At 48.8% G+C, this 18,750-nt stretch overlaps 5 protein-coding genes across 5 annotated transcripts; 2 read left to right on the top strand and 3 right to left on the bottom strand.

Annotated features, from left to right (window-relative positions):
- Positions 1-806: 806 nt before the first annotated feature.
- On the bottom strand, positions 807-2,253 carry CTRU02_214955 (CND3 protein; the record flags this gene model as incomplete). Its single annotated transcript, XM_036726533.1, has 2 exons — positions 807-1,609; positions 1,695-2,253. The coding sequence occupies 2 exons, from the start codon at positions 2,251-2,253 to the stop codon at positions 807-809; spliced, it is 1,362 nt and encodes a 453-aa protein (XP_036581720.1).
- A 4,676-nt stretch (positions 2,254-6,929) lies between these two features.
- On the top strand, positions 6,930-10,401 carry CTRU02_214954 (Sodium transport ATPase 5-like protein 3; the record flags this gene model as incomplete). The annotated part of the gene is made up of 4 exons (XM_036726534.1): positions 6,930-7,453; positions 7,551-9,249; positions 9,314-9,400; positions 9,463-10,401. The coding sequence occupies 4 exons, from the start codon at positions 6,930-6,932 to the stop codon at positions 10,399-10,401; spliced, it is 3,249 nt and encodes a 1,082-aa protein (XP_036581721.1).
- A 750-nt stretch (positions 10,402-11,151) lies between these two features.
- On the top strand, positions 11,152-12,453 carry CTRU02_214953 (uncharacterized protein; the record flags this gene model as incomplete). The annotated part of the gene is made up of 1 exon (XM_036726535.1): positions 11,152-12,453. The coding sequence occupies one exon, from the start codon at positions 11,152-11,154 to the stop codon at positions 12,451-12,453; it is 1,302 nt and encodes a 433-aa protein (XP_036581722.1).
- Positions 12,454-13,757: 1,304 nt separating this feature from the next.
- Positions 13,758-14,304, bottom strand: CTRU02_214952 (uncharacterized protein; the record flags this gene model as incomplete). Its single annotated transcript, XM_036726536.1, has 2 exons — positions 13,758-13,986; positions 14,066-14,304. 2 exons carry the CDS (start codon positions 14,302-14,304, stop codon positions 13,758-13,760), a joined length of 468 nt encoding a protein of 155 aa, XP_036581723.1.
- Positions 14,305-18,006: 3,702 nt separating this feature from the next.
- CTRU02_214951 (uncharacterized protein) lies at positions 18,007-18,437 on the bottom strand (the record flags this gene model as incomplete). Its single annotated transcript, XM_036726537.1, has 2 exons — positions 18,007-18,216; positions 18,273-18,437. 2 exons carry the CDS (start codon positions 18,435-18,437, stop codon positions 18,007-18,009), a joined length of 375 nt encoding a protein of 124 aa, XP_036581724.1.
- Between the last annotated feature and the right edge of the window lie 313 nt (positions 18,438-18,750).

The raw sequence follows: 18,750 nt of genomic DNA, 5'->3' as shown, positions 1-18,750 counted from the left end.
GTTAAGTTGAAAAATACTCATCGGGTAAGACGCAAACTCTAAATATGGCCTCTCATCTGCAGCTAAAGGACAAACGTACCATACGAAATAGACTATTTCCAATGATTGGAACGCCTGACTACCCAAATGGCTATTCTGATTGGATGATGAAGGGAAAATGAATCTGCTTTTATACTACTACTTGTGAGTTTCCCCCACCATCTGACTAATTTTGAAGAACGATGTTTCAATTCATCTAAGAGCATGCGACCAGTCGTGTAATAACTAACGGTTCCCTCGCAGCAGGATTATTACCCGGCGGCCTGCCTATCATGGTTCGACACTTTCATTGGATTCGTTTCTGATAAATTGGCTGTAAAGCTTAAAGCAATCTAGACTACTACAGAACTTCAGCCCTATCAACTTTTGCCTTGCCCCAGGTTCCATATTCATTCCTTCGTTACCCCATAACGGCGAACAATAAGTAGTAAGCTTTACCGCCAATACTACCACTCTGGGGAAACAGCAAAGCGGTAGAGTTTCCCATGGTGAGGTTAAGAATCTCGTCATGAAAGTTTTCCTACTTACGAAACTGGTTTGCTCGTATTCAAAATCATGGATAGATGCATATTCCGAGTCAAAAGAATGAATTAATTAAAATAAAAATTAAATACAAGAGATTTGTACAGGTCTAAGCGTCCACATATTCCCACCTGGGCCGTTTACTCCCCCTTTTACCAAACACCCACACCGGTCTGTGTCGATGAAATAAATCACCATGTTTGAAGCGGTTTTGTCGGCTGAAAGCCGTCTAGCCTACTCGACAATTAAGAAGAGCAGAAGCTCCAGCTGCTCTCGACGCTCCACTTGATACCGCCGGAGAAGGCAGGCTTGTAGGAAGCGGCGGAAGGAGCATACTGCTGGCTGAAGAGGTTGCAGTAGGTACCCTTTGCGACACCGTTCTCCTTGATCATGAAAGCGTTGAAGAAGTTGCACTTCAGGGGGCTGTATCCGAACCAAGAAGCCCAGGAGAACAGACCAAGAGACTTGGAGTTCTTGGAGTTCTGGGAAGCAGCGTAAGAAGCGCAAACGTTGATGTCGAAGGGACCGGGGAAGAACTTCTGGCCCATGCAGGTGCTGGGGTGGTCGTGGACGACAGTGCCGCAGCTCTGGGGGTTGGTCCAGCCGGAGGGGGTGGAGGGCTTGGTGTTGTTGGTCTTCTCATAGCCGTTGGAGCCGGTGATGACCACCTGGAAGTCGTCTCTGCCCTGGCCGGTGTTGGTGGCCGAATCCTTGTCGACGCCGGAGCCCCAGAGGGTGCACTTGTAGTTGGTGATTGAGGCAGGGTTCTGGCAAGAGCACTTCCAAGGGTTAATGGACGGGTCACGCTCGACGTAGATGTTGATGCCGGTGCACAACTCGGTGCTGTCGCAGTGGGCGGCGCATGCGGCAACATCGTAGCTCTTGAGAGTGTAGAGACCCAGGTAGGTGTTGGCGCTGACGGCGGCGTCGAGGTTGGTGAAGGTGGCAGCATATCCATCAGGTGCCTTGGCTGACAAGGCATTCTGGTGGAACGGCTCATAGGCCTTGAAGGCTTCGACGGTGTCGGGAACAACGTGAGGTCCGTATCCTGTCAGGCTTGTCAGTATTCATGCGATGATAAAGAGTGTGAAGCCAGGCTGGAAGCCCCATCCCACGGGGTCGTCGAGACTTACCGTCAGGCTGAACAGCGCAAGGGTCTTCAGGGTTGATGAATCCACAGAAAGTGCCAACCTCGAACGGCTGAGCGCAGTCGGTGGCTGTAGTGAAGGCGAAAGTGTTGGTCCAGCTGATGGGCGTGCAGGAAGAAGGAGCGGTGGTAATGGCGGGAGGGGTGGTGATCACAGCAGAAGATGTGGTGCGAGTGGCGGTTGCGACAGTCAACGACGAGGTCGTGCAGATGGTGGAGGTGGCAGCCTTTGCAGTCGTCTTCGGGACGCCCCAGCAGAACCCAAAGAAACAGAAAGTCCGCTTCTCCAAGGCGTCATGAGTCTCGACGTCACGGGCCTGGACAGACTGAGTAGCACTGGCCGAGGCGACGGCAGTAACAGCAGCGGAGGCGACTGAGGCAGCGGCAGCGGCATTGTAAACACCGGTCTGGCCAGTAGCAGTGACAGCAGGGCCTGTCAAGGCCGGGGTGGTGGCAGCCAGAATGGCATCAAAGTCGATAGCCATGGCGGCGGGCGAAGCAGAGCCAAGGCCCGCAAGGGCAGCGAGGAGCATAGGATAATGCATTGTAAGAGCGTGTTACTCTATAGCTCAGTTTGAGCGGGGAAAGAGAGAGGAATGTAAAAAGAGTGTTTGGCAGACAATGTTGTCAAGAGAGTGAGTGTTGTAAAGAGAGTGGTGTGCCCAAGGGGAGAGGAGTTGAAGGCTGCTGAGGTGAAGGACAAGAATAGCATCTAGAGGTCGTCGGGATAGATGCAGTTTTATAATCAAAATGTGAATACTCTACACGGCCATATGCCTTGACATCACAAAGTCTCCATGATGTTGGAACCGACAATTCTTCTTTGTCGCGCATCCCGGCAAGCAGACGCCGAAGACCATCTCGTACCGCTCTGGGCGCTCTCCAACACGTGGTCTACCTATCCGTAGTTCAGGTCACTGAAGGTCATAGCTCTTAGTCGACGGTGAGACCGATTTCAGTCTCGTTCGTCCCACAATAAGTTGCACAAAGATGAAGAAACGAGCATTGGATTAGGAGTATTACGCCGTCAAGTGCATTTAGGCCTACCGGTAATGTGGGTTGTGGATATTCAGGTGGCGCATCAGGAGCGTCAGAATTTTCTTGGGGATAATTCAAATTGTGCACAACTCGACCATCAAATTTTGTAACCGTTTCTTTGTTGGAACGGGCGTAATACAGCGACTGAACTGACGTATTGACGGAATCAACCCGAGCCGCCGGCTTCACCCCAACTAGCCTAGAAAACGCTAGAGCGGGTAACTCGGGATCTTCACAGACGCTTTGAGCTGCACTACTCTAAAAGAAGCATGGTACATGGCCAAATTTCATTTCTTCAAGCCGTCAGTGAGACCCTTGATCACCCTTCTGCAGGCACGGCAGGCACTTAGTACACAGCCGGATGTGAGACATCTCCATCATCCCATAAAAGTAGCACGGAAGCAGCACTTCAGTTCCAGTGGGGAAGCGGCCTTCTTTCAGGTCTGTTGGCTCAGCGGAGATGCTCCTGAAATCGCCAACTGAACGAAGTGGGTTCATGATGCCCATCGGATCAGGATATCTTTGAAAAAAGGGGGGACCCATTTTCGCATCTAGTCGATGTAGTAAGACCAGATAGAAGCGCAAGAGGGAACAGATTGGCATTGACTCGTAGATGACTTCACAGTCTGCATCGCATCAATGAATATAGAATCAAGCAGTTTTGTCCAACGTATTACGTCAATAGGACAACATCATTAATTAGAATAAGGGGACTACGCAAGCTCCCGACCTATCTGACAACAGTATATTTGCTCCTCCTCTCAGGGGGATTTCAAAAAGTACGCAATGCACTCAAGTCCAACTCCTTTTGTTTGTCAGCATCAAAGACCTGCGAAAGTCAATTCGAGAAGACACACCGGCAGGCTTGAGCACGGCTTCAATCGGGTTGTCAGAGTCAAATGCTTGTTTTTTTCAGCCATGTAGGGCCGCGGAGGCAATTTTCCTGCACCGACCGTACAAAAGTTAGCGTCAGCCCGGCCAGTGAGACTAGACAGTCGTATTCGACACGATGGATTGTGGTTTGTCCCGTGTTCGGCACATCGGCAAGAACGCCGCTATCGTGGATGACGGCGCCGATAAGGGCAGTGGCTGTTCATTTTTACAGCTCTGTTGTATGACAGTCCGTGGTCATTCCAGTGGCGGCCGCGCGTCAACGGTCATGACCCCAATGCCGCGGCAACGGAAAAGCGATTCAAAGGGTTGCCAAATGTGTTGTGGCGGCAGTACGTATTTGTGCGTCGCGTTTTGTTCTTTTTATGAAGAGAATTTTGCCGCTAGTCTCCATGACACCAGGTGTTTACAGTGAATACGTTTCCTCGCTATTAATAGTGTCATGACCTGACCACAATGTCTTACTACCGTACTAGGTACTAGTGCTCCTTCACTTGAACCTAGGAAGGTAACAGGATTCGGGACTATCGGATGTTATGATACGTGCCGACGAATGCATGGCATAACACTGCATATAAAGAGCGTAGAGGGAGATGATTCGGCCGAGGATCAAATACTATGATGTTGAAAAATCTCTTGATGGCAGTTAAGCAATTTTTTGCAATTTTATATGTCTCTATACTATCAAATATCTTAGTTGGCGCGGCTACATGGCGGGTGATTGTATTGGGCAATGAAAAGAGGCAACCAAGACAAAGCGAATGGCAACCGTGAGAAAAAGTAGATAAGCTTGGCCTACCAGCCAAATGTGGTATGTACGCGTCACCTTCATCCCGAATCAGTCCTTATGGTATTATCAACCCCTGAAGTAGCAGTAGGCCGGCTTAAGGATGTATCATGAAGATGATATTAAGGCGTAAACGAGGCGTCGTGGGCGTAGTATTTCCACTCGTCGTTTCGCAAGTAACAAATCAATGATGTCTGAGTCGAATGAAGTGAACTATATTTCCCTGACCAGTTGACAGAGGAGGTTTTGTAGACTTCCCTCGACAATCTTTGACAGGGAACCCAGAAGCTACTCGTTCGGATACAAGTCGCAAGAGGCTGGCCCAATAGAAAAATATAGAGCCTCGTCAAATCATGCGGTAGACATTATGTAGAATAGCCAAGTAAGCCAAGTAAGGAGAATAGAACCTAGGACATGTTCCATGCATGGTAGATGCGGCAACAAGTTCACGAGTGGAGGTGTTCATGCGGCTTTTGCGGAGTATATTACCTAAAGTGTCGGGATACAGGCATTCAGAGAAGAAGTTGAGTGGCCAAGCGGCGAACTGAACTAAATCGGACAAAAATGGCCAGGACCAACCGCGATCTCGGCTCCCATCGTCCTATCTTGCATTTATGCTTAATCGCGTTGTTGAACTAATAGAAATAATCACGTTTGAGCCTGTTACACAGGATCAGCAGCCTCCTCTGAAACGAGGAGTCCAGAGGTACAAAATCCACAAGATGCAATCCGACATTATGATTTCGACAATTACTGCCATCTCAAAGATAGGTAGCCAATCAAAAAGAAGAGAGTGAAAGTATAAAACTGGCCCCGTGTCGCGAGTGTTCTTTTGCATCCCCTTGCAGGCTAGACTTTGGCTTTGCATCCTGGTTTTCTTGGGGTTAATCAAAGATATCTACAGGCTCGCCCCGCCATGGCTCGGTTTAACGCGGGGAAATTTATCCCAAGTTGGCAGGTAATTTGATATTACCTAAGTCCAGAAGGCCATGCGTTGCTTTTTAAGAGTCCAGCTTAACCGAGGGTAACGTAGGCTGGCTTTAATTAATAAGGGAAATAAAAATAAAAATAAAGGGCGGAGCACTGTCATCCAATGTGCCCCTCGCCGCCCTCTGCGTGGTTGGATGATAACGATTTCCACCCCGAAGAAATCGCGGCCTTGGCGGAGGCGGGGACCGCTATTGGCTGGTTTCCCCGCCGCGCCAGTGTGGAAGGCGCCAACCACCTCGTTACAGCACCTTTTGGGTTCTGTCTTGGGCTTACTCCGTACTTTGAGCACCTTCATGACTCAGTTTCTTAGTAACTCTGTCTTCTATTTTTTTTGGGGCGTCTGCTACGTGTGTTTTATGTATCATTTTATAGAAAGACGGAGCCGCCTCCATAGCTACGAAATCCAGTCAGGGGGTCGCTCACTTTGCGTAAATCTATTAGTTATGACCTGAGATAAAGATACAGTAAACCTGGGGGTAGGGTGGGGCCCTGGATTACAGACACAGTGACACCGCCCCGATACTCATGACAAAATTTGACTGCAGGTGGATATCGCCAAGGTAATAGGCATTTCTAGCCCCCCATCTGTTCCGCTGACTGGTCCTTGGCATCTTGGGCATGCAGGTCACGTTTCCTACACGATTGGACAAGACAGAGATGCGTTAAGCACACAATTGGAGAAGCGGAATAGTTGTGTAGGCGGGATACTCAGTCGGTGGCTCCGAATCTTGAGGAGTTACAAGTTCCTATAGAAAGAAAAAAAAGAAAAAAAAACCCCTTTGGGTTCTCTAATGGACACAACAGTCAATTAGGCTTTCACCTCGCTATTTTCAGGTAATAGGTATCCCGAACATCAAAGAAAGATTATACTTTGTTTCCGTTTCTCTTAGTTCCTGCTTAAACACACTCTAAACCACATCATAGTTTCGCACGTGACTTTACTACTATGACGACACATTGTGAGAGCTGCGAGCCTCCGATGAAGCGGAAAAACTGGAGCAGCATCTTGGCAAACTTGGCGGTTCTCAACCATACAAGAGTCGATCGCGCCCCCGTCAAAGAATTGCAAACACCGTTCCCGTTTGTTGTTTCTTACATCACCACTCAGTCAAATCACTGATTTGTATCCCAACCAACCAAGTTTGCGTTATCACGCTCATATCTCTCATCCTCAACCAAAAACACTTCTTCTGTCTTCAGTTATCGCTACTGAAGTCTTCATTCAAGCCTCGTTTCCTCCATCCCCAATCCCGCCGCAAAGGCCAACGACTATACACCTAAACCGTTCCCTACACTCGATGGAGTTTGCTTCAGTCAGGGACCTGCTCCGCGTTGTCGTCTGTGCTTCCGCCTACATGCGACAGCTCACCACTACCCCCAGATAGATTGAGAATACTTTCACCAAGAGCTTAATCCCCCCACGTAATTGAAAATCAATACAGCCCTACCGACGGCTTCAAACTCAGAACAAACAGCGCCAAAGACATCCCGCCAAGCTCTCTTCTCGATCTCATCATGGGGTCCGAAAAAGCCAGGCAGACCTCCGGTGAGGGGCACGTCAGCGGGCAATCCAATCGCCCAATGACCCAGCCCGCTCACTGTCTGACCTTGGCCGAGGTGGTCAACGAGCTGCAGGCCGATCCAGCCAGTGGCCTTTCCACTGACGAAGCAAACAGACGACTCGCGGAGTATGGTAAGAACGACCTTGGGGAGGCCCAAAAGGTTTCCCCCCTACGTATTCTCATCGCACAGGTTGCCAACGCCATGACACTGGTCCTCATCCTTGCCATGGCTGTCAGTTTCGGTATCAAATCATGGATTGAGGGCGGCGTTGTTGCCGGCGTCATCCTTCTTAACATTGTTGTTGGCTTTTTCCAGGAATATTCCGCCGAGAAGACTATGGATTCCCTCCGGTCTTTGAGTTCCCCGACTGCACGTGTGATTCGCGACGGACAATCCCAGACTGTAGCCTCTTCCGATTTGGTTCCTGGCGATCTTGTTGAGTTGAAAACGGGCGACACCATTCCAGCCGATATTCGGTAAGTTTTGTCTTTTCTTTTCGCTTGTGTTTTTTTTCTTTTTGTGATATTAAACAAATGAGAAAAAAGACTGGCCTCTGTTGACACATTTTCCCAGCGTCTTTGAAGCAGTCAACTTCGAAACTGACGAAGCTTTACTCACTGGAGAATCTCTTCCCGTTCGTAAGAAGGAAGATGCGACCTTTGAAGTGACCACCGGCCCTGGTGATCGCCTAAACGTGGCATACAGCTCCTCAAACGTCACCAAGGGTCGTGCCAAAGGCATCGTTTTTTCCACGGGCTCCTTCACCGAGATTGGAGCCATAGCTGCCCAGCTCCGACAAAAGGAGACCAAGATCCGTGAGCCCAAAAAGACACGTGAGGACCCCAACGCGCGCGCCAAACCCCATCGGTATCTCGAGGCCTACTTTTTGACTGTCACCGATGCTGTTGGTCGTTTCCTTGGTCTAAACGTCGGAACGCCTCTCCAGCGGAAATTGTCCAAGCTTGCTGTCTTGTTGTTCTTCATTGCCGTCGTGTGTGCCATTATCGTACTTGGAGCGAACGAATTCCGTGCCACCCAGGATGTCATCATCTACGCAGTCGCTACAGGCCTCTCAATGATCCCAGCTAGCTTGGTCGTCGTTCTGACAATCACCATGGCGGCCGGTACTAAGCGGATGGTTAAGAGAAATGTGGTTGTCCGTAACCTCAAGTCTCTCGAAGCCTTGGGCGCCGTCACGGATATTTGCTCCGACAAAACCGGCACTCTGACTCAGGGCAAAATGGTCGCAAGGGGCGCCTGGATTCCTTCACAGGGCACTTTCACCGTCGAGAACTCTACCTCGTCGTTTGATCCTACTTCAGGAGATGTCCGGTTCCACACCTCGGCACCTCAGTCTATTGACCTAAAGAAGGCTGGAGAGGCTTGCGGTAATGTTATCAACCCTGTCGAGCATATCTCTTCAACCAACGCTGGCTTTGGACTCGCCGATTTCTTGAACGTCGCCTGTCTCGCCAACCTTGCTACTGTCAACAAGAACAAGGAAGGCGCTTGGGAAGCCCGTGGCGACCCTACCGAGATTGCTATCCAGGTCCTAGCTAGTCGCTTCGGTTTGAACCGTGTTGCACTGACCGGTGATGAAGATTCTGAATGGAGAGATGTTGCCGAGCTGCCATTCGATTCAGACGTCAAGCGCATGTCCGTCGTCATGAGAAAGAAGGACGGTTCTCACCACGCTTTCACCAAAGGTGCCGTCGAGCGCGTCATTGAGAGCTGCACCACCTACACTCCCGATGCTTCTGGCAAGCTTGTCGAGATTGGAAATTTCCGCCAGGAGATCCTCCAAAACATGCAGGCCCTGGCCAGTCTTGGTCTTCGTGTTCTGGCTCTCGCAAGCAAGCCCATGCCCGGCGAGGTGAAGAATGATCCCGAGACTGGTGTCGACAGAGCCTCCATTGAGTCGGACCTTGTTTTCCGTGGTCTTGTCGGTCTCTATGACCCTCCTCGTCCCGAATCCGCCCCGGCCGTCAAGCAGTGCCACGAGGCTGGCATTGAAGTGCACATGTTGACTGGTGACCACCCCGAAACTGCAAAGGCCATTGCCATTGAAGTTGGAATCCTTCCCTCGAGGATGCACCTTGTCGCCCGAGATGTCGCAGATTCAATGGTGATGACCGCGACGCAGTTTGATGGCCTCACTGACGACCAAATCGACGCTCTCCCTGTTTTGCCCCTCGTCATCGCAAGATGTGCTCCCAGCACCAAGGTTCGCATGATTGACGCTCTTCACCGCCGTGGACGGTTCTGTGCGATGGTGAGTCTCTTCCCGGAGCAAATTCAGTTTGTTGAAAGTTTCTAACTTTTGTTATTTTTTACAGACAGGAGACGGTGTCAATGACTCCCCCTCGCTTCGCCGCGCCGATGTCGGTATCGCAATGGGTATATCTGGTTCTGATGTTGCCAAGGTATGCAGTTGAGCCTGGCGACGGGACGACGATTTGATGAACAATACGCTGACATCTTCCAGGACGCTTCTGACATTGTACTTTCTGACGATAACTTTGCTTCCATCCTGGCAGCTATCGAAGAAGGTCGTCGCATCTTTGACAACATCCAAAAGTTTGTTCTCCACGTTTTGGCCGAGAACGTCGCTCAAGCCGGCACTCTCCTGATCGGTCTCGCTTTCAAGGACCGCACTGGACTTTCCGTGTTCCCTCTTGCCCCCGTGCAGGTTGTCTGGATCATCATGGCCACCTCTGGACTTCCCGACATGGGTCTGGGCTTCGAGCGTGCGGTCCCTGATATTCTTCAGAGACCTCCTCGTTCGCTCAAAGCCGGCATCTTCACAACCGAGTTCCTGGTCGACATGGTTTTCTACGGTCTCTGGATCACCGCCCTTTGCTTGACTAGTTTCGTCCTTGTACTCCACGCCTTTGGCAACGGAGAACTTGGCTCCCTTTGCAACGAGGAGTACTCGGAATCGTGCGACTTGGTCTTCCGCGCGAGAGCCACTACGTTTGCCTGCCTTACGTGGTTTGCCCTGTTCCTCGCGTGGGAAATGATCGATACCAGGCGCTCCTTCTTCCGTATGCAGCCTGGATCCAAGCGTTATTTCACCCAGTGGATTGTCGACATCTGGAGGAACCAGTTCCTCTTCTGGGCCGTCATCTTCGGCTTCGTCACCTTGTTCCCCCTCATCTACATCCCGGTTCTGAACACTGAGGTCTTCAAGCACAAGCCGATTACTTGGGAATGGGCCATCGTCTTCGTTGCCGCCGGCCTCTTCTTTGCCGGAGTCGAGGCTTGGAAGTTTGCTAAGCGAGTGTATTTCCGCAAGCAGGACAGCAAGCGACTTGGCAAGTCCTGGAAGGAGAGGGACATTGAAGAGCGCGTCTTTGGCAGATACTTCACTGGCAGCAGCCTTGGAGGAACATCTACCGAGCCTACTATTGAAAAGTCTCAGTAAATGAGCTTTTTCACATTCTGATTGCGTCGACGTTGGACGTTATCGTCTAAGCTCAAAGAACGCGCGCGGTCACGTTTAGCCCAACTTAAACGCCAGGAGTACCTGCGTGAAAGATTGTGGTACTAATCCATCCTCTTTATTTGGGGGTTGTATAGAAATACTACCCATTTATTTGGTAGCTCGGCCTTGGACCTGGTACGATTCAACATCTCCAAGTTAGGGCTGGCTTGTTTGGTCAACCGAAATGAATGTTCTGGGAAACCTAAATGTTCCTTTACGGTGAAAAAGTTTTAGAAATTGTCAAGTTAGAAAAACCAATAAATATTGTTTTGCAAGCTGCATTGTCTACATCAGCGAACAAGATGTTAAAGTTAAGAGAATAAGTCTCGTGCCTATAATTATACCGCAACATTGTAAGGAAACCAATTTTTAATTTTGCCCTCACGTCAGATACACTCACAGCTACACTATTGTATTTCTCTTACGAGGACGAGAAAGTTGCCGTTTCTATCTCCTCACTAAGGGCGCCTAAAACGTTTGGGTCAACTGAGATCATCAACCAATCAAAACTCAACTGCATGGCTGTACATACTCCTGCTCCATGCCCGAATCCCACCTCAGCGCTTACTTGCCAGCCAACAAGCGACATTTATCCGATGCAAAGAAATGACTTAAAAGGATTTTCCAATGACCAACCGTTGGATACTCAATCAGCCTACAATAACATTTGTATAAGCCCTTATCGCAAAAATGACTAGACCAAGCAGAGACGGATTGGTTTGGAAGGAAGGTGGCTTCGATCCCGAACCCTGCTGGACACGAGAGCCATCGGTAGAAGCCATCGAGAAAGTCTGCCGCCGGCAGCTGGGAATTGACATAAGCGCCAGCTGCCAAGTCTCCTTTTACGCATCCGGAGCATTCAACAAGTTGTATTCTGTTCACTATGACAACAGCAAGCTCCTCATGCGCGTGTCTCTTCCGGTGGACCCCGGCGCCAAAACTCGCGGCGAGGTTGCAACTTTGCGCTGGCTTCAGCGCTGTACCAACACTCCGGTCCCTCGCGTCATCGCTTTTGACGACACCAACAGTAATGAAATTGGCTTTGAATGGATTTTGATGGAGTTCATGCCAGGTGTCTCGGCATACAAAAGATGGCGAGGTATGTCCATGGCGCAGAAGACGGCTTTCGTTGAACAAGTAGCCGATCTTCAATCGCAAATCTTCCATCACGAATCAGACGAGTTCCAAGGCATTGGAACTCTCCAGAGCAGTGGAACTGGCAATTTGGAGCAGCAAACACAGAACGACATCTCACCGGGAAGAATGGTTTCCCTGCTTCTATTCTGGGGCGAGCACTACGAATACGACATCGCTCGAGGACCGTTTCGTTCCAGCCATGATTGGCTAGAATCTTATTTGAAGGTTGCCACCCGTGATTATACGAAAGCCCTTCGAGAAGCAGAAGATGAAGAAGACAGGGAAGATGCCGAGGTAGCCATTCAAGTCGCAGAGAAGCTCCTAGCTCTGCTGCCCAAGATCTTCCCCGTCATCCAGCAACCTCCCGAAAGAACCTTCCTATGGCACGATGACCTGTCACTTCAGAATATCCTGGTGGATGACGACGGGAACATCACTGCTGTATTGGACTGGGAGTGTGCTTCTACAATGCCCTCCTGGGTGACCACCCAAGTGCCTAAGTTCCTGGATGGAGCACGAAGAGAGGAAGAGCCTGTCCGTGACCAATACGGGGATGACAATGAAAGCGACAGTGACAGCGACTTGGATAATGAGGGGAAAAACGAGCTGTACTGGATTCACCTGCTAGAATACGAGCAGACGCAGCTAAGGAAAGTCTACTCAGACCGAATGCAAAAGTCAACGTCTGAATGGACAATGAAGGTCCAAGATAGCTGCTTGAAGACGGATTTTCTGGAAGCAGTCCATCGCTGCAGTGGTGGTTTCTATCTGAAGCGCATCGCGCAGTGGGCAGATGCCATTACAAACGGAGTCTTTCCACGACTTGCGGAAACGCTACAGACAGGGCGACTATAATGAAAAGGTTGGAGAGCTCCCTTGGTACACACATGTCACAGACAAAACTGGCAATTGAATCGGTATATTATTTCGGACACTTTTAAGCTAACACTTCTTTGGTGCATCCATATATTTAAAATGGTAAAATGACTTCAGAGGGAGAGATAAAAACGTTCCCTTTTAGATGACTTCTAAATATTGTGATCCTGGTTACGGCTGTAGGTGATGTAGTTCAGCTTTGAATCACTGTGGTGGGCCTAGTCTGATATTATTTGTTCGTCCTGGTGTGTATCAGGATGCCCAACCCGATTTCCTTCTTCTTGTAAGCCTGGCTGATTTTGACCAGTCTCAGAGGGGTCTGCCAAGGGGCTGTTGGCCTCAAATTCCCCTTGGTCCTCATGTCGATTCTCTTATTCATCTTCTTGGTAACTTTCGTGTTGGCTCTCTTGGTGACTCCCCTCTTGATCCTCTCCTTCTTCCCTTGTTTGTGTAACTGACTGCTTCTCTTCTTTCCCAGTCGGAATTTTAGTAGCGGAAGCAGAGGCTGCATGCTCAAGGGTGTTATCCGCTGAGCTAGGTTCAGCTTCAACAGGTTGAGCCCCAGTGGAGAATCGAGCACGACGTGGTGGGCGCCGTGGCGGTGTTTGAAAGAGACGAACAGGGCTGGATTTTTCAGGCTCAGGAGTATCATGCTCTTCCTCTCGTGTTCTTTTGAGACTCCGGGGTGGTCGCCGAGGTGGCGTCTGGAACAAGCCAAGTCCAGATGGTGTTCTTGGGGTTATATCCTCTGTAACCGAATTTACGGGACGTTGGGGAGTCGAGGGATCAGTATTGGTTTGGTCCATTGTGACAATTCCTCAGTTCCAACCAACTTCTTTGCAATTGGCCCTACATGAAAGCCGCAATCTGTCGGACAGTTGATGCAATATTCTTCTTCAAAATGGCAATGCATATGCAACGCGAAAAGTACGCGTCATAACGCGTTGATTGGCTATAAGAGTGTGCGTTACCCCACATAACGTCAACCATCCATTGTCCAATTGTAACGCAGGTATCAGCGTTATATGGGGCTCTTTAGTTGCTTAGTTATGATAGGCGTGGGTTTAAAGATAGATGAAAGATTAATGGTGTTCAGAGAATCATGCCACGCACGCAGTCAGGCGAATACTTAAGTTGATTTCCGATGTAGATTCAGTCTCGCTCTGATACCTAGGTCATCTAAATCAAATTCTAGATAAACCTCTGGCTTGCCTTGCTTGAAACTGCGAACATCCCATATGCAACGAAGAACTAACAGGTCTCTCCATTAAAAGTTTCGATCATTAGAGAGGGTTGCACCCGACAACGTAGTTAATAACAGTCATACAACCATCACCCCACTGCTTTCTTCCGCAGGTCTTGCAATCATTGTTCCTGATTTCCTGGTAATCCGACCACATTTGGTTGCCAGTACGCATGCATTGAGATCCGCCCTGGATGTAGACGCCACATCCTGGAAGCTGCGGTCCGACGATTGAAGTGCATTCACCCTTAGGCTTTCCGCTTTTGTTACTACCACCGAGGACTCATGGTTAGTCTTATCATTCACTTCATGAAACAAACAGTTTGAATGAGGAGTAACAATATTTACCCAGAAGCTCCATAATTAACATCGTCATTACGGATTAGTTTGTTTGCTGCTTGATCGCAAGCGCTGACCGGAAGAGCGCCACACAGACTGTGGCCTTCGCAATCAAATGTATCGCGCCGCTCAAAGGGGCTTTTAAGTCTAGGAGAGACATCTCTTGAAAGCCCATGAGCGTGGTCGGGAATTACTCCAGCAGTGGAGGAGACAACGAGCCCCACCACGGAGAACAAGCTAAGCTGCATTGTGAACGGGAGTTTCCAATGAACCAACTAAATACTTGCAAAACTCAACAACTTGAATGTGATGTGTTGGTTTGATCGTTCAGTCTGTCATGTTCTCGTCTTTTATATTGATCAGGAGCCCGTTGATTGCCGTTTGGATATACAGAGCTTCAGATCTCCACTGCATAGAGGTGCATATCCAAATGCTAACTTAAGGCCTGAGTAATCAGATTGGAAAACAGCTCACACTGTCTATCTCTGATTGGTGGTGCGCCTATATACTATGCGATGCAACCCAGCAGCATGCGACGAAATAGCGCTTCATTACCTAACTCGGCCGAAGTTGCTCGGCTTTAGAGCAAGAAGGATACTGTACTCAGAAAATCAGTGTGAGGGGGATTAGAAGAATATTTTCAGAGTGCTTAGCAATAAGTAAGCCCCTTGCTTTGCCAAGAAGCAGCTGAAGATTGACCAAGTTGTTTTCGGGTCAAGTAGTTACGCTATATCTGCGAGTAACCGTTTCAAACAGTATCTCTCTAAGGTAAGGTAGTATCATGAATAACTATAGCCCAAAATTCTTCAACTTTGAAGTCTCGATTATTGGCGCAAGATCCACTTTCCCATGTCATAGTGGTGGTCTCGAGAGAGAGCAACTTGGATAATTATGTTCCCAACATCCTCATCCATAACCTGTTTTCTGCAACCATGATACCACCTCAAAAAATTCCCCCTTGCTCTAATCAAACGAGCTGCACAAAGATGCCACTTTTAAACACCCACATGCATAAGGTAGGACTAGGTGGAAGCAGAATAATGCATGCTGCAAAGGAAGCCATTTCAGTACTTGAGACCCGAAACCACCCATGAATATTGCTCCGCCTTTCTTGGACAAGCCGGCGACAATTTTGACTTCAATACGGGGTAATGACACCTTACATTAACGGTGGTTTTTTCGGCTTCCTTCGCCTGTTTGCACATCGTTCTTCAATAAAGCGGCGATGTGTAAGCATCATTCTACGTACAACATTTCACGCATTGCTAAACCTAGGCAACTCAATATAATCAACGTACAGCCAGCCCGCCATCGGTTGCAGAGAACTTCCCAATTTGTCAACTAAACCGAAAAAAAGGACGACGAAAAACAAAACATACAACACCAGGTATTCGCTGGTCGTCACCGACCCAACTACTAATCCGGCCCTCACTGGCTTATCTATGGGAGAGCGGACGGGATCCCGAGTTTTCCAGTGGGTATGGTCGTATGTGTCAATTTGAGGGACGTAAGGCACCTAAAAAGCGCATCATTGCTGATTCAGTCCACGTGGACCTTGCATCACAATGTTTCGTGAGGTAGCAATTGAGCGCCACCTCAGCGCAATTTTCCATCCCGTAATTATAACAAAAACTACCTTAAAATTGTGGCAGTACAAACAACGCAAGGTTACAATACCTGGGAAGCTGATCGGTAGGGTATAGCGAAGAAAATTTTCGGAGAAACAGGATACTCTCTGGATTGAGAGCCCTCATCAACAGCACATATGTGATGAAGGGACCTGATCCACTAACATCATCTCAGTCATTTCTGACTTTATGGTGTGCTTAAAATCAGGATATATGTCAGTGAGCAAATGGAATCCATCGTTGGTGGCATCGGATTGCGTAGCGTACTAACAAATTGCATCCCTCCTTGCGCCTTCAAAACAAAACAGGCAGACTCTGTTCTCGTTATCTTCGCATAATACTAAACTCTTCAAACAACACCAAAGTCTGAAAGGATGCACCTGCTGATGGCATGTTTCTGCTGATGTGGTGGAACTCTGCTATTGCAATTCGAGATGTTGGAAGTCTATACGGTGGTTGTAAGGGTCTGTATCTGGCAATTTGCATATGGAACGTGGGCTAGCCAGTTCAGCTATGTCTCAGCTCGCCATAAGCCCGCCATCTCTCATTTGATGATTTCTCACGTACCACGAGCGGACCTGGGGAATGCCGGCCTGTCTAAAAAGACAAAGCTAGACATGGCTTCGGCGATGTGTGATTATCTGAAACAACAAACCATGGTTTTGGGGGCTCACAGCTTTGACGCTCGTAGTACAAAACGTGGGCTACAAAGACACGAGATTGGTAAAACCTAAGGAGCTTGGTAAGACTACTCGCGAGCATCTTGTAGATTTTCTTCTAGATATTCCTACTGAACAAGGAGATACCTGCTATTCGTTTGTATCGATACCTCTTTTAAGGTTTTCATGTCTCAGTGGCACTTCCCCACAAGGTCAGGCATGTTTTGAGCACTCTAAGGTCGTCAATTCTAACAACAGGGAATGGCTTTTTTCTTCTTCTTCTTTTGAATATTGTTATCATGGTCTCGTCGCCTCGCTCACCAATACTGACGACGATATTGGCCAGCCCATTACATGTTGGTCTCCGAATGGCCCTCCATCTCATTAGGGCGTTAAATTAAGTTTGCTGCATATTGAATATCTTTCTGATCAATACGCGAAATTTAGCATGATGAATGAGATGAACATATGGAAGAGCCTGGCATAATCTGTCATACAGAGACGGTCCACATCGTGGAGCAGAATCTGCTGGTTGTCAAGGAACGCTTACCTGATCCGGGGTAATGTGATATAAATTGTCGGTTTCACATGGGCAATCAGCTTGCCGAGCTGTGGGGTTTCCCGGGTCCGCGGCCAGAAGTATCATCCAAACCATACGTAGCCTACAGCCATAGCTTCCGAATAAATTGATATTGGGGACGGCGTTTACCAATCCGCTATTCTGAACCGATCGACTCCTTTTTGAGCAAGTGTAGTGCCTATACCAGGGCTCTATTCCTCCGTTCAAGATGGCATCTTGCCCATCATCATAGAAGCTCTCAATAAATTATCACTGTATCCACATATGCTCCATAAGACAAGTACCGTACGCGCTCGGGAAACACATAATAGTGCGGCGTTGACGCAAACTTTCTACTGCACTTAGCCCCTAAAAGTAAAGATCAGCGTGCTATTCCAACGACCACTACGGAATTGTACCCCCAGCCCCGGTACTCGACAGGATAGCCCATGCTCCCTCGGGACGAACCCTCTGTCAGCCAATTAGGAGGGTTGCCAAACGCAAGTCGTTTGTCTGACTCAACGCGTTCCTAATCCCGATCCGATTTACCCTTTCAATTTGTTTTCTCGGATTGTACGGTACGGCGGTTCGCTCTCCGTAAAAGCGTTCCATTCCGCGCTTGTGTGTGGGTCTTCTTGAGACGGAGAGAGCGCGGTTACTCACAGTTTCATCCTGGAAGAGGGCTCCAGCAGCCAATTGTACAACAAGTGTCTTCCGCTCAAGATCCTCACATGCGACTGGGCCCTTAAGATAATCAAGGTGGTACTTGAAGTGGACAAAAGTAAAAAACCTTGAGCTTTTCAGGTAGTACTTGACACCATTCCCATCACATGTTATTGATAAGACTGAACAGTATCTTGTTTGACGAGCCTCTCTCAAATGGATTTGTTTTGAATGCGAGATGGATACTTCTAACAGGGACTCAAAAGCAGATCTAAACTTGGTGCTTTGTTTGAAATTTTTGAATTGCGAAAAGATTAAACAGGATGTGCTATATTGTAATGATTGTTGGTGAAGACCCAGTAAACAGGCTAGGTACCACTGACGCTGGCCTTCAATGGTGGTTTAGAATATGAGCCTTCCCCCAAAAGATAAATCCACCGTTTAATCACAATCAGAGCCGGTTTGGTAGAGCTGGCCGGTTCTCCAGTTCTTAGGAGCGAAAAGCTTGTTCGCGGTGGTATCAACAGCGCCGTTGACAACAGGGAACCAACCTCCAGCACCAGTGGACTTGCAGTTGTTGTAGAAACGGTCGCCATCCAGTCTGGTATGGGGGTTGGCAATGCAGTGGCCGGAGCCAGTGTCATAGTCGGCCTGATGAATGTTAATATCAACATCGGTGAAGCCATCCTGATAGAGGAGAAACATACAGTCTGGGTGTAGCTGCTCTTGCAGACGTTGAAGGTCAACTGCCAGTCGTATCTCCAATCGTTCTTGCCAGGGCCGTACTGCACAGTGCACCAGCAGTTCTTGTGGTTAGCGGCCAAGGCGGGCGCCAGGAAGGGAATGAAGGCAATGAGACTAGTGACACGCATTTTTGCGGTTAAAAAAGACTGAGCTGGATTGGAAAGAGTGTGAGAAAGAGTGTGATGCAGGATGAGAACAAAAGATCATCACTGGAAGCGGATGAGACACGCCTTTTAACTTGTTTCTAAGATGCCTTGGTAATGGTGAAGTCAACCTCCATGGTTGAACGAGTGCGTCAGCAAGCATGAACCGGTCACTTCGACTTCGGTAAATGAGCTCGGACAGACCGGACAAGGGATGAGGGCCTCATGATGATGTGTGTTACTAGAGTGAGGCGAGCCAAACTAGGGTCTGGCCATCAAGAGACTGGAAAGCCGGCGG

Source organism: Colletotrichum truncatum, assembly GCF_014235925.2.
Source record: "Colletotrichum truncatum strain CMES1059 chromosome Unknown Contig_0012, whole genome shotgun sequence".
Classification (NCBI taxonomy): Eukaryota; Fungi; Ascomycota; class Sordariomycetes; order Glomerellales; family Glomerellaceae; genus Colletotrichum; species Colletotrichum truncatum.
Note: the sequence above shows the minus strand (reverse complement) of the source record. Positions and strands in the feature narration are given on the sequence as shown.